The sequence below is a fragment of the Gorilla gorilla genome, chromosome 12, assembly GCF_029281585.2.
Source record: "Gorilla gorilla gorilla isolate KB3781 chromosome 12, NHGRI_mGorGor1-v2.1_pri, whole genome shotgun sequence".
Lineage (NCBI taxonomy): Eukaryota > Metazoa > Chordata > Mammalia > Primates > Hominidae > Gorilla > Gorilla gorilla.
Window position 1 is genome coordinate 38874265 of NC_073236.2, and position 13789 is coordinate 38888053.

General features: G+C 47.5%; 1 protein-coding gene across 4 annotated transcripts in view; it reads right to left on the reverse strand.

Moving 5' to 3' along the window:
• The window catches only part of TBC1D8 (TBC1 domain family member 8), a 142513-nt gene that overhangs the window by 14686 nt on the left and 114038 nt on the right, over window positions 1-13789 (reverse strand). For 2 of the 4 annotated variants that reach the window (XM_004031511.4, XM_019020792.3), the window contains exons 10-16: window positions 11682-11896; window positions 10400-10517; window positions 7631-7916; window positions 6444-6573; window positions 6189-6287; window positions 5524-5592; window positions 393-633 (exon numbers count right to left, since the gene is read on the reverse strand). In XM_004031511.4, coding sequence (XP_004031559.2) covers window positions 393-633; window positions 5524-5592; window positions 6189-6287; window positions 6444-6573; window positions 7631-7916; window positions 10400-10517; window positions 11682-11896 — 1158 coding nt within the window. The remainder of the gene's footprint in view (window positions 1-392; window positions 634-5523; window positions 5593-6188; window positions 6288-6443; window positions 6574-7630; window positions 7917-10399; window positions 10518-11681; window positions 11897-13789) is intronic. The other 2 variants (XM_055378430.2, XM_055378429.2) reach the window with 1 other exon arrangement.

The window sequence follows — 13789 nt, forward strand, 5'->3', positions numbered from 1 at the left end:
AATGAAAAGTGTTAAAAACAGGGCTGGTGACTGTGTGAGCCCCAAGGAACTTTGTGAATGTTGTCTGGCCTCATACCTTCCAAAACATTTTAATTTTATGGACAAAAGTTAGGAACATGGCTCCCAACAAGCCACCACCACATCATGGATGCCAAGGAAAGCAAGGTGAACAGCCTCGTAGGTTGAGAGCGTGGGCCCCTCTCCCATCCCCCTTCAGAAAGTAGATCCTGAGAGGGGCCTGCAGAGTGATATTTCAAAATCATAAGTTCATGTCAGGCCAGTCACAAAAGTGTTACACCATGTGCATCTGCCTGCTCCGAAGATCCACTTTGTGTTCTATTCACAGACCCACACCCCAAAGCACCTCACTGCGAAATCCCACAGAGGCATACCGAGGCAGCTCACAAACGCTTTGAACTCGATGAGCTGGTCCATGTTGTCATCCAAGAGCCTGAACGTCCTTTCGGCGAGGATCTCCGTGTGGGCCCCGCAGGTCCAGGGCGAGACTAGCTGAAACAGGTGTGCAAACTGCCGGGCGTCTATGCGGTACTGCTCGGCATAGGGCCGGCTGGGGTCGTGGCGTGAGGCCATGGGCCTGGGCTGCTCCCAGTAACAGCTCATCATATGTTCTCTCTTCAAACAAGAGGGGGAAAGGGAGCTCTTACCACTTATTGAACAAGCCACGTTATTAACACAAACAAATACAATAATAAATTACTCACAATCTCACCACTCTAACTGGATACGTAAAAGTGTTCCCTTGTTACCCTGACATCCTTTCCCACATGAACATGTAATTTTCACGTTGGTTTTTTTATTAAGGTTTTTTCTTTCTCATTGTGGTAAAATATACATAACGTAAAATGTACCAATGTGACTATTTTTAAATGTACAGTTCAGCTAACATAGTTTTCATTATAGAAGACACACAATTTTTATTCTGATATTTTCACTTAAAATCCTACTTTTTCGGCCGGGCGTGGTGGCTCACGCCTGTAATCCTAGCACTTTGGGAGACCGAGGTGGGTGGATCGCCTGCGCTCAAGATTTCGTGACCAGCCTGGGCAACACAGTGAAACCCCGTCTCTACTAAAAAATACAAAACATTAGCTGGGTGTAGCGGTGTGCACCTGTGATCCCAGCTACTCAGGAGGCTGAGACAGCAGAATCGCTTGAACTCCGGAGGCGGAGGTTGCAGTGAGCCGAGATCGCGCCACTGCACTCCAGCCTGGGCAACACAGCGTTTTTTTTGTTTGTTTGTTTTCCTTTTTTTGAGACGGAGTCTCGCTCGGTCACCCAGGCTGGAGTGCAGTGGCGCGATCTCAGCTCACTGCAACCTCTGCCTCCAAGGTTCAAACCAGTCTCATGCCTCAGCTTCCCGAGTAGCTGGGATTACAGGTGCCCGCCACCACACCCAGCTAACTTTTTGTATTTTTAGTAGAGATGGGGTTTCCCCGTGTCAGCCAGGCTGGTCTCGAACTCTTGACCTCGGGTGATCCACTCGCCTTGGCCTCCCAAAGTGCTGGGATTATAGGCATGAGCCACTGCGACTGGCCCAAAATCATACTATTTAAAAATCAAAAAGGACTAGCCAGATCTGTAGGATACAGAAGGAACTAATAACCCTGGCTACCTGTGGGGAGGGCCCCAGAGGTGGAAGTGAAACTTTTTATTGCATATTTTTAATACTTTCTCAATTCTGAACCACATGAATACATTAACAATTTTTTTTAAGTTTTTTTTTTTAAGGTGAGTTGAAGTCTTGGGAATAGACTGAAAACTAACAAAACCGGCCCCATTGCTGAGGACCAGGTGAGCCTCTTCAGAATGCATCATTTCCACCCATACTAAATGACTACATCATCTCTTTGGACATCCCAATTCACAAAAGTCTGAAGTAGTTCCCAATAACTGCAGGGTTCTTGACCATTTCAATGTCCTCTGTCCACAGGATGGGACAAAAACAAGGGCAGATGCTGTAGTCTGCAAGCTCATATCCTCAAAGAGACCAAAATGCCATTTATAATTTTACTGTCATATTCACTGCAGCCATGTTATTTAAATAGTCATTACAGAATCATGAAAATAACCACAAGAACTTTTAAGTGTGAAATAAAGGTCTCATAAATTTCTGTTCCTTAAAACCCAAGGCACACCATGAATTTCTATGTATATTCGTGTAGACTGTCACATCAACATCCCATAAAATGCAGAAGAAAATGGTTGTAATGCATATGCCAAGGACAAATATTAGTTTACATAGAATCCCACAGGAAAACAAACCACTATAAAAATAGGCAAAGGATATGAACAGGTGATTCAGAAGAGTAGAGAACTAGCCAATAAACACGAACTGGCACTCAACCTCATTAATGAGAAAACAAGTTTAAATTAAAATGAAATGCAATTTTCCACTGGACTAGCAAAATTTTAAAAGATCCATGATATTAAATGCTGGGTGGGTGTGGAATGTGGGGAAATGAGTCCTCTTAGACACCATCAGTGGGACTGTAATTTTTTTTTTTTTTTTTTTTTTTTTTTTTTTTTTTTGAGACAGAGTCTCACTCTTGTTGCCCAGGCTGGAGTGCAGTGGCACGATCTTGGCTCACTGCAACCTCTGCCTCCCAGGTTCAAGCAATTCTCCTGCCTCAGCCTCCCAAGTAGCTGGGATTACAGGTGCATGCCACCACACCCGGCTAATTTTTGTATTTTTAGTAGAGACAGGATTTCACCATGTTGGTCAGGCTGGTCTCAAACTCTGGACCTCAAGTGATCCACCCGCACTGGCCTCCCACAGTGCTGGGATTACAGACATAAGCCACCGTGCCCGGCCAGAACTGTAATTTGAAAAAATTAAAAAAGCTTTTTAGCAGTATTGACTAAAGTTGAATATATACGTCACCCATGACCCAACAGTTCCACCTCAAGGAACCCATTCTACAGAATCAGCAGCACTGGGGTCCAGGAAATGCACAGGTGCTCAGTGTCAAGCAGCAACAACCGGAAGCAACACAAATGTCACTCAAGAGATAAATAATTAAATATATCAGAGTTCGGCCCTACAAGGAAACTGCAATCACTAAAAAAGTATGAGAAAAGATCTATAGATTCTCATCTAGAACAAAGTTCATCATACACGGTCAACTGAAACAAACAAAAAAACCTGCAGGTATTATATATACCATAATCTCACTTCTATGTGGGAAAGAAAAGTAAGTGTGTGTGTATGTATTGTAGGCATGTGTGTATTTATAGATAGATACAAGAGGGAAAATTCCAGAAAGATACGCACATTGTTAACCGTAATTATCTGTACAGGGAGGGTAATAAGGGCACGATAGGCCCTTTTTTTTTTTTTTTAAATTTTTATTTATTTATTTTGAGACGGAGTTTCACTGTGTTGCCAGGGCTGGAGTGCAGTGGCTATGATCTTGGCTCATTGCAATCTCCATCTCCCAAGTTCAAACAATTCTTCCGCCTCAGCCACCCGCGTAGCTGGGATTACAGGAGTGCGTCACCACGCCCAGCTAATTTTTGTATTTTTAGTAGAGACAGGTTTTCACGATGTTGGCCAAGCTGGTCTTGAACTGCTGACCTCAAGTGATTCGGCCTCCCAAAATGCTGGGATTACAGGCGTGAGCCACTGCACCCAGCTACTTTCCTTTCTTGCTTAGAAGCTTTCTTTTTCTTTTTTCAATGGTAAGAGAAAAAAAATGGTTTTTTCTTTTTTTAATGGTAAGGTATAATTTTATTTAGCTTTGTGTCTTTCAATTAAACTTTGAAAATAAGTCTTACGCAGAACATGAAAGGAAGCAAAATAACATTGAAGAGACCAAATGCTCTCTAGAGCACAATAACCCAGCAACACTGGGTGAATTTCACTGCTTAGCAGTAGGAACGCGTTTGTGGAATACACAAGGCGCCGTTTCAGGCCCCGATGCCTCCAGGAGTAGCTTACGCACCAAGTCTGTATTTATACTGTTCACATCCTACTTGCAGAGATAAAGTAATGAAGCTGTTCTCAATTTGACAGAAAAGGAGATATCACAGACCTGAATTTATGTGATTTAAAGAATGGCTTTAAACTAACAATAAAAATAAATTTCCTCAAGTACCAACCAACACTGTTGGTCCTTCATAGGAAGGATAAAAACAGGAAACAAGCATGGTTGGCTTTGAAGGCCTTTTTTAATCTTTCCTATGAAACATGAATGATGTGGCTGGTACTTAACAAAATTTGTTTTTATTGTGAATTTAAAGCCATCCTTTAAATTACATAAATTCTGACATGCGATAGTTCCTACTCTCTCAACCTGAGAACAATTAGCCCTAAATAAATCAAAGTCTTTTTAAGGTAAAAAACACAAGCCAAAACTCACATAATTTGTTTGCCTACTTTTATGTTCCTAGTATTCCCTGTTTTCCTTCCTTGAAAGCCAAAATGAGGCTGGGGGGTTGGGATACCAAGTAACCTTTGACTTCATATTTTGCCTTCACACAACAAAGGAAACAATAAAACTTGCAAACATGATGTGTACAGGAGAAAGCGGCCTGCTAATTCTCACCACACATCCTGCTCATTAGGAATCAGGAGTGAGGAACCTACTAACTAACCCAACAACCCTGCAGTCACTGACTGCGGGGAAAGGCCTGCTCCATGGCTTCCAAAGCCCTGGACTGTGCTGACTGTCATTTCAATCGTGCTGGGAACCTGGGCTCAGGAGGGAAAGGGGCTTGGAGCCCCCACCAAGACGAGCTGGGGCAGCCACACTCCCTTCCCTGCCAGGCTTGCTTTCTGCAACTGCGCTTCCTCCCCGTCTCTGCCAGGGTAGCAGGAGTCCACAACGTGCCTGCCTCTCTTCCTAATTTCCATTTACTGTTTTGGGCAAGAAAACTCTAGTAATATGCCTGAAGATGTTCTTTGCAGGATGATTCCAGGTAAATATCCAAATATTAAAAATCTCATTAACTATATTAAGTTTTAGCTATATGACAGATCACAGAGTTATTAAAAATGATTAAGACTATACTGCAACATGGAAGAATGTTAAGGAAAAATAGAATATAAACTTGAATGCATATCTGCCACACAAATAGGAAAATATGCATGCATGTACTGTGGTGTGGGATCACAAGTAATTAAAAAGTATTATCAGGTGATGATTTCAAAAAGGGTCACCGCAGGACCCAGAGCCCGCACTCACTAGAGCAGCGGTGAGCAGAGTAGATCACAGCACCGAAGCCCTCCCAGCAGAGTGCAGCAGCTTCAGCGCCAGGCCAGGCCTGCTGGGCTGCCCAAAGAGCACCCCAGCTCCCTCCTCCCATGTTCTAGGGTGGACGGTAGGGAGAGAGGTTTCTGGGTAGAAGCAGGTAGGCAGGCTAAGACAGCTTCAAGGGAGGCAGCTCCGGCCTCTGCTCCACGGAGCCCTGCTGGCAGCTGCATGCTGTCCCCTGGGCAGGCTGGGCACCGCGGCTCAGGCCAGCTCAGGGCCTGGAACCCCTCATCTTCCCAGAGCTGCGTACCTTGAATAAGTCGTAGAGCTCCTCTAGGTCTTCGGGAAGAATTGAGACTTCCGGGATAACGACTCGAAGCTTGAGGAAAGAATAAACAGCAATGGCGTGAAATCTAGGCCTGCACCCCCAGGGGTCAGGGCAGGAGGGGACTCTTCCTCCTGAAGGGGACACAAGGAGCCCATGCACCAGCTTCTCTCCCACAAAGGCTCTTTTCTGACATAAAGATCACTTCCAGGTATCTTTCCCAGGTGTTTCATCCTTAGCCTCTTTCCAGTTCACACATCAGTGCCTAAGGACAAACCTACCGAGCTCTAATGGAAGCCAGGAAGCTAGCAGAGAAACAGCATGAGCAGGAGGAGCCTTCTGAGCGCCAGCTAATGCCCCTGCGGGCCCCCTGTGCGAGGCATCATAGACCCCAACCTCATTTAACTGTGCAGCAGGCACTGTTATCCCCATTTTACACGGGGGAAACAGGCTCACAGTGTTGAGTACACTCACCACCTGGCTCCAAAGCTCACATTGTTTCTACACGACTTCAGCCTTAAGTTGTTAATGTAATCCAAAAAATATATATACATTTTTCAAAGCTGGCATTCTTATGACCAAAAAGGACGCGCACTCCCAGGTTGGCTCCCCAATACCGTGATCACCGGGGTGAGGCGTCTGCTACCCACCACGTTCTGCTTTGTGGTGTCCTCGTGGCCTTGGAGGACCCTGATCCTGTGCTTGTAACGTAGGTGCTCGATCTGCTCCACAGACTGGTCTCCAAATTTCTGCAGGGAAAAAAGGGACCACTTGCTCAGTCCCCTGCTCATCCAAAGTGTGGAAACAGGAAGTGGCCCAGGAACCTCCTTCCACATCCATCCCCCAGTCACAATTCCCGGGGGGTTAGGGGCTGCAACGGGGCATGGGGCGGGGGTTCCCGTTACCTCATAGGAATCCCGGATCAGGTCCGAAATATCAGTCACAGGGTAGGGCTCCTGGTCGTCGGAGAAAAAGGCATGGTGGCTGCCAACTGGGGGCCCTGGGCTGTCCTCATTCTTAATGTGATCTAGAAACCTGAACACACCGCCCCGTCAACGCCCAAGTCCATCCTCATTCGGGTACCACAACACGGGCTGCCTTCACAGTGTCAGACATGCCAGGGCACTTCCAAACACCAACACCTGGGAGGAGGGCAAGGCTGCAGCTGCTCGGCTCATTTTAGAGAAGCGAGAGGCAGTCATGAAGCCCGGCTTGTGGATTGGGCTCCACGGGTACCTTTCTAGGCCTGAAACTCTCCAGTGAAGTAAGCCCAACATTCTGCGCATACATGCAAGGTTAAGCTTCCATCATGCTCTGAAAGAGAACCCCCTCTTTCAATGTCATCTGACTTGCCCTCAGCTCCTAGAAAGCCCAGCTCTGGCGCTCAACCTAGTGGGCCTTTTCCCTCACTGCTGCTCACTAGCCTTATGCAGAAAATGTCTGCAACCTCTAGCTGGCTGCCTGATGCCCATGATGCCTGGTGTCCCCCGAGCCCTGTTCAAGGCCACTGTGAGTCCATCTAAATGCAAGACATTTAATCTTCTTAAAGAAAAGCATTTATGGCCCTGCTCTTCCTGGAGTTTCTCACTGTGGAAAAGAGTGAGGGACAATGGCACCCTTCACCCCATGCCTGGGACAGTGCCACATGGCGAACTGGCTTGGGAGGCCACAGAATGTCAAGAGGCAGAGTCGAACAGAAAACTTCCACAGGGGCCAGGCAGTGGCTCACACTTGTAATCTCAGCACTCTGGGAGGCCGAGGCGGGTGGATCACTTGAGGCCAGGAGTTCGAGACCAACCTAGCCAACATGGTGAAACCCTGTCTCTACTAAAAATACAAAAATTAGCCGAGCATGGTGGTGGGTTCCTGTAGTCCCAGCTACTCAGGGGACTGAGGCAGGAGAATCATTTGAAGCTGGGAGGCGGAGGTTGTAGTGAGCAGATTGTGGGGTGCCACTGCACTCCAGCCTGGGCAACAGAGTGAGACTCTGTCTCAATAAAAAAAAAAAAAACTTCCCCACCAATGGCCCTGCTGGGCACATGCTGCTGCCTCCTCCATCTCTGGTTGGCCACAGAGGTGCAGCGGGGCCCACCTGCTGAGGATCATCAAGGCCTGGCCATCGTCCTTGCTGCTGCACAGGTCCTCAGCATTGGCCTCAAGCACAGCCAGTCCCAGCTGGAAGATGGCTTTGATGCCATCGTAGAAGAAGCAGTCTACTACATTCACCGCACTCTCTAGAGGCATGATGCTGAGGAACAGAGTCAGGAACCACGAGAGAGAGACGGACGCCAGGGCTGAGAGGTCATTCATGTGCTCCGCCAGCTCTGGGAGATGACCCTTGATGAGCTCCTCGAAGACAGACTGGTCCACTTGTGCCCCTGGAAAAGAAAGGCCACAGGGCTCTGGCTGGGGTAGGACTCACTCTCTAAGGTCAGTCTGAAATTAAAATCACTCTGAGGTAACCAGAACAAAGAGATGGAATTTGAGTCCAGAAAAGCGTCCATGCTTAGTTCATTGATTCTGACTTTTAGACCAAGGTAATTCAATGGGTAAAAGAGAGCCTTTTTAAAAAAAATACTGCTTGATCAGCTGGAAAGTGGCATGGGGGAAATAAAAAAGGAACACTAGCCCCTACCTCACACCATACAGAAAAATATATCTGAAATAGACCATAGACCTACATATAAAAGTTAATACTGTAAAATTTTTAGAAGAGATTTAAGAAAAATACAACATTTCTTATGACATAAAAAGTACTAACCATAGAAAAAAATTGTAAACTGGACTTCATCAAAATTAAAACTGCCGTTCTCTAAAAGACACCATTAACAAAATGAAAATGCAAGCTTCAAACTTGGAGAAAATATTTGCAATCCATATGCCTGACAGAGGTCTTATATTCAAAAGAAAGAACTCTTGCAACTTAGTAAGAAGGTAACAACCAACCTTTTTTAAAGAGGCCAAAGATTTAAACACTCAGAAGAGCCAATAAACAAATGGTCAGTAAGCAAAGAGACATCATTAATCATCAGAGAAATGCAAATTAAAACCACCATAATTATACCACTTCTTACCCACTAGATGCCTAAAATTAAAAAGATGAACATTACCAAGTTTTAGCAAGGATGTGGAGCAAGCTGAATTCTCCTACAATGCTGGTATGAGACAAATGAACATGTTACATCCACTCTGGAACACTGTGAGTTTCTTATTAAGTCATACATCTAACCTATGACCCCGCCTAGGTAAATACCCAAGAAAAATGACAGTATATATTCATAAAAAGACTTATATGACTGCTCATTGCTACTTTATCATATTCCAAGACTGGAAACAATTCAAATGCACATCAGCAGGTGACTGGACAAGCACACCAGTGAAATCCTACTCAGCAACAAAGAGGAGCAAGCTCTACAAATGCACCAACAATGTGGCTGCCTCTTACAGATGCTCTGCTGTGTGATGGAAGCCAGACACAAAAGACCCTGTCCTCCATGATTACATTTATACAAGGTTCAAGAGTAGGCCAAATTAACCCATGGTGATAGAACTCAGTACCAGGTGTTGCCTATGGCAGGAAGGGGGCAGAAGAGAACTTGCTGGGGTGATGCATGTGTTCCAATGGTCCCCTCCTGTCTTGGGGCAGTGTCCACACAGGCACGGGCACTCTCACAGAGGGTCTAGCTGGCACTGTTGCATATGAGCTGTCACATAGCAACAATCATCAACAGTGGCTTTGACAGCATGTCCCTCAATGACGCCGAAGTTTTAATTACTCCTTGCTACTCTGTTCCTTACACCACTTCCCACAACACAAAGTAAAAAGGGAAGCAAGCCAGCTAGCCACTCAGGCACACGAAGGAGCCGGTGTGCACGGCTGAAGGCTCAGGGAAGGGTACACCTGGGCCAGAAGGCACAGAGCCATCACTGCCTTCCCAGCTGACCACACCACCCACCTGCCCCTCCTTATTCCTAGAGGCCACCCTTCAGTCCTTAGGACACCGTCTTCAAAGGTGCCTTCTTCCCGCCTTGCTCCTATATCCACTCGGTTGCTAAATTCTGTCTGAAGTTGGTTCTGTTCCCAGGGCTGCCACCCTAATTTTAGGCCAGCTCCATCTCTCATCTGAATTACTAAGAAGAGTTCTTAAGAGCATCACCAGCCCAGAACCATTTTTGTATTGTTTACTAGGAGGTTGCTGGACTACAGAGACAGCACACATTTAAATCTCAACCACATGAAAGTCAGGTACCCAGTGCAGGAGCGTTGCAAGGCCACAGGTTACCCAGAGTCCAGACAGCAGCCAACGAGCTTTCTTAAGATGTCCTTATGGAAGTGGAGGACTTTTCCAAGTCTGCCCTTTAACTGACCACATGGGCCTTGAGGGTCTCTAATTCCATCCCACCTACCTCCTCTCTCTAGGGCAACCGAGGGCCTCCTGTCTGAACAAGCTCCCTGAGCTACCGAGAGGCATCCCCCCAGGCCCCCACCCTCCCTTTCCAGGCCATGGCATCCACATAAAACCACCCTGGTTTTCACTTTCTGACTTGTTTCTTGGGCCTTGGATCTTTCTTCCCTTCTTGTAAGCTCAGCTATCCATCTAAAATTATGTGTTTGTTTTAATCCCGACTCTGTAGGTCTTTATAGCAGGAATGTGTTCGAGTTTCTTTATTCCACTACATTGTCAGAACTGTGCAGAGAATTTCCCGAGTTAGTTTTGCAAATTCAGGAGTCAAACTGTGTTTGCAAACAGACTAGCTGAGTGGCACTGAGAGATTTTATAAACAGGACTGATGGGAAACATCCTGCCCAGGCTCTGTCACTCTTCCCCAGATACAAGGAGGAGGAAGGGGGTCTGTTTACCGATCACTCGGTGGTTGAAGTAATCGGGCAGCATCCGCTCACACACAGCAACCAACAGCCAGAAGGCTTCCTCCTCCTTGGCGTACAGCAGCAGCACAGAGGTCAGGATGTTCATGGACTGCTCGGGGGTCAAGGAGGGCAGTTACTGACCGGCCCATGTGATGCCACAGAGATGTTACAAGCATCCAAGCCCAAACAACCCACAAAAGTAAAGATTTCATAGGTGAGAGATCCAGCATACACCAACCACACTGACACTGTACAGTGGAATGACCGTGATAGCAACACAGTCCTCACAGGACACGCCCAGCTGAGCGATCGGCCACCACTCAGCTCCGGTCCCCATCTAGCAATGTGGAATTTAGCTGTGGTGCAAGTCTTAGGGTTGGTTTAAATCCAGCTATTCGCTGTTTGTTCAAGCAGACACACACATGCACACACGTGCACACACAAACTTAATTCGCTCACTGACTTTGCTTATTCACAGGAAACAAAGTTTGAAATCCTAAATTTTTAAATGTCAGGAGCTTCACTAATCCCGGCTTGTGCTGGGTTTGACTGCTGCTTTAATGGACTAATTTTCCTTTTGTGCCTGCTGACCACACCCTCAGCTCGGGAAAGCTCAGCAGACATCTCACCTCCACTCATGTGTCCTAAAGGAAGGGGACTGGCCCTGATCATCATCTTCCTCCCCAAATAGCGCTGCCATTTTAAATAATTCCTGTAATTTCTGTAGAGGTCTAGAAATTCTATTAATGCCCTCCTACGTCTGAGCTCAAGAGGGGCGTTGAAGACTGAATCTGCCCTGCCACCAACAACCACTACACATGCACATTTCTCTTTTCAGGCACTCAGTAAATTTTTTTTTTTTTTTGAGACAGAGTCTCGCTCTGTTGCCAGGCTGGAGTGCAGTGGCATGATCTCGGCTCACCGCAACCTCCGACTCCCTGGTTCAAGTGATTCTCCTGCCTCAGCCTCCTGAGTAGCTGGGATTACAGGCACGCGCCACCATGCCCAGCTAATTTTTGTATTTTTAGTAGATGGGGTTTCACCATGTTGGCCAGGATGGTCTCGATCTCCTGACCTCATGATCCGTTGATTATAAGAAGATGAGTCCCTTTGGCCCTCATTTGATACTTTCTTTCCGGAAAGGGACCGAGTACAGCATCTTCACATGACAACACTCAGGACCAGATGACTGGGAATGCAAATGAAACCCTGGGAAGGACAACATGAGACACCAACTAAAGACTCTCTGCGCCTCAGAGCACACCCCTTTCACCTGGCAGTATCCAATCTTGGGGTTCCGATGGGCATAGGCCGTCAAGACTCTCCTCAAAGCAGCGATTCCCGTTTCATTCTGGAAGGCGGGGTGCTCTGGCAGGGAGCGGTGCAGGTCTCGTTCTATCTCCTCGGTTACCAGGCAGCATTTCCCCAGGGACTCCTCCACCAGATTCCCGTAGTAACCAGGGTGTGAGGCGAGATCCGTCACCGCATCTGAGTTTTAAAAGCAATGTTTCAAGGGGGAATGATTACTAGGATGGTGTCATGATGAAGAAGACGCTGGTCCCATCAGGGGACCCCAGTGGGGTCTCGTTACTTACTGAGGGACAAAATATTGGCCGGGTGCGGTGGTTCACGCCTGTAATCCCAGCACTTTGGGAGGCCGAGGCGGGTGGATCACTTGAGGTCAGGAGTTCGAGACCAGCCTGGCCAAAATGGTGAAACCCTGTCTCTACTAAAAATACAAAAATTAGCCAGGCATGGTGGCGGGTGCCTGTAAACCTAGCTACTCAGGAGGCTGAGGCACAAGAATCCCTTGAGCCCAGGAGGCAGAGGTTGCAGTGAGCCGAGATCACACCACTGCACTCCAGCCTGGGCGACAGAGTAAGGACTTCATTTCTGCCATGTAGCCTAGTCAAAAAAACAGAAATAAAAGAAATAGTATGGCTTTTCTAAGAATAACCTTATAGAGCGAACGGGAGAAAACTCATAATAGAAATAACTGTATTAATATGCTTTTAACACACTGTATTCCCTAGTAGCAGCAGTGTGCAAGCATGCACATACACACACGCAAATTTCATGCATTAATTCAACAAGAAATGACACGGACCACTGATGTGTGAGGCACATCAAGGGGGCGCAGCTATGACAAAGCGAAGGGGCCAGCAGCACAGCGCCCACATGCAACTCTGAAGTCAGGTCTGAGATGCACAAACTGCAGCAGAAGGGCCCAGCCCAGAAAACTCCTGTGCCAGCCACCCACAGCCAGAGCTACAGCCCAGGCCTCAGCGGACGGGCAAGATGAAGGGATGAATGCGTCCCTTATGAAAAGTGTGTGCAAGTGTGTACACATGTCTGTGCAAGCATGTGTGTGCACACGTGTGTGTGCATATGCGTTAGAGAGACCTAGAGGAATGCAGACCTTGGGCAGTGACAGGCCTCACCATCAGGTGGTGGGATTCTGAGGAAGGTCACTGTCTTTGCTCGCTCCTCCATGCCTTGATTTTTCAACTATGAATGTATGTTGTCATTTTTATATACAAAAATACAGAAGACATTTTTCACTTTTAAAAGGAGGTGTTTCAACGCTGCGCCTCTGGAAGTTAGCTGCAGAAGCCAGGAGGCAGGAAGGAGATGAGGGGCGCAGTGGTGCAGGCAGCATCAGTGACCACTGACCACACCCAACACAGTGAGTGTGCCAGGAAGCATGAGGGCTGTGTCTGGGCATCTCGGGCAGGAGGTTGGAGGCTGGGGGGAGACAGGGAAGAGGAAAGTGAGGGACAAAGTTGGGGGATAGACAAGGAACCAGAAAGAGGCTGATGGTGAAGTAGGACAAGAGATGCTTCCAGTCCCAGGAAGAGTAACGGAGCAGGGCACAGGTACCCAGCCCAGCCTCCAGGCGCCTCCCTGCTGACAAAAGCGCCATGGGGTCATCTGGGGAAGGGACCCTCTCACCTGGCCTCCCACAGCACCCTGAGGAGCAGCAAAGGCACACTCCAATGGCAGGGCCTTCCCTTCCTACGCTCGGGCCCAAGCTCCTTTGCCCCAAGGAGCAAGTCGCTCACAGTTGATATGGAGGGACAGACAAATGCCTACCCAGTATGTCCCTGGGGAAGTTTGGTCCCAGGCTCAGCCCATCCATCATTAAATGTCCTGATGAGGGTTCCCAGGCGTTCCCCAATGGGTGCAGGGAGAGGCCCCAGGGCTCTGAGGCTAAAAGAGGCCCTCCCTGAATGGGTCCAGCAGAAAAGAGGAAACGGAACAGAAGAGACATCTGCACTTTTGCCTCTGGTGCCCGCCATGTGTCTTCACTGGAGGAGGGACCCATGGCAGCCACACTCTGAGGGATGTGTTTCAGCAGCCCAGCCAGTTGACAATGGATGA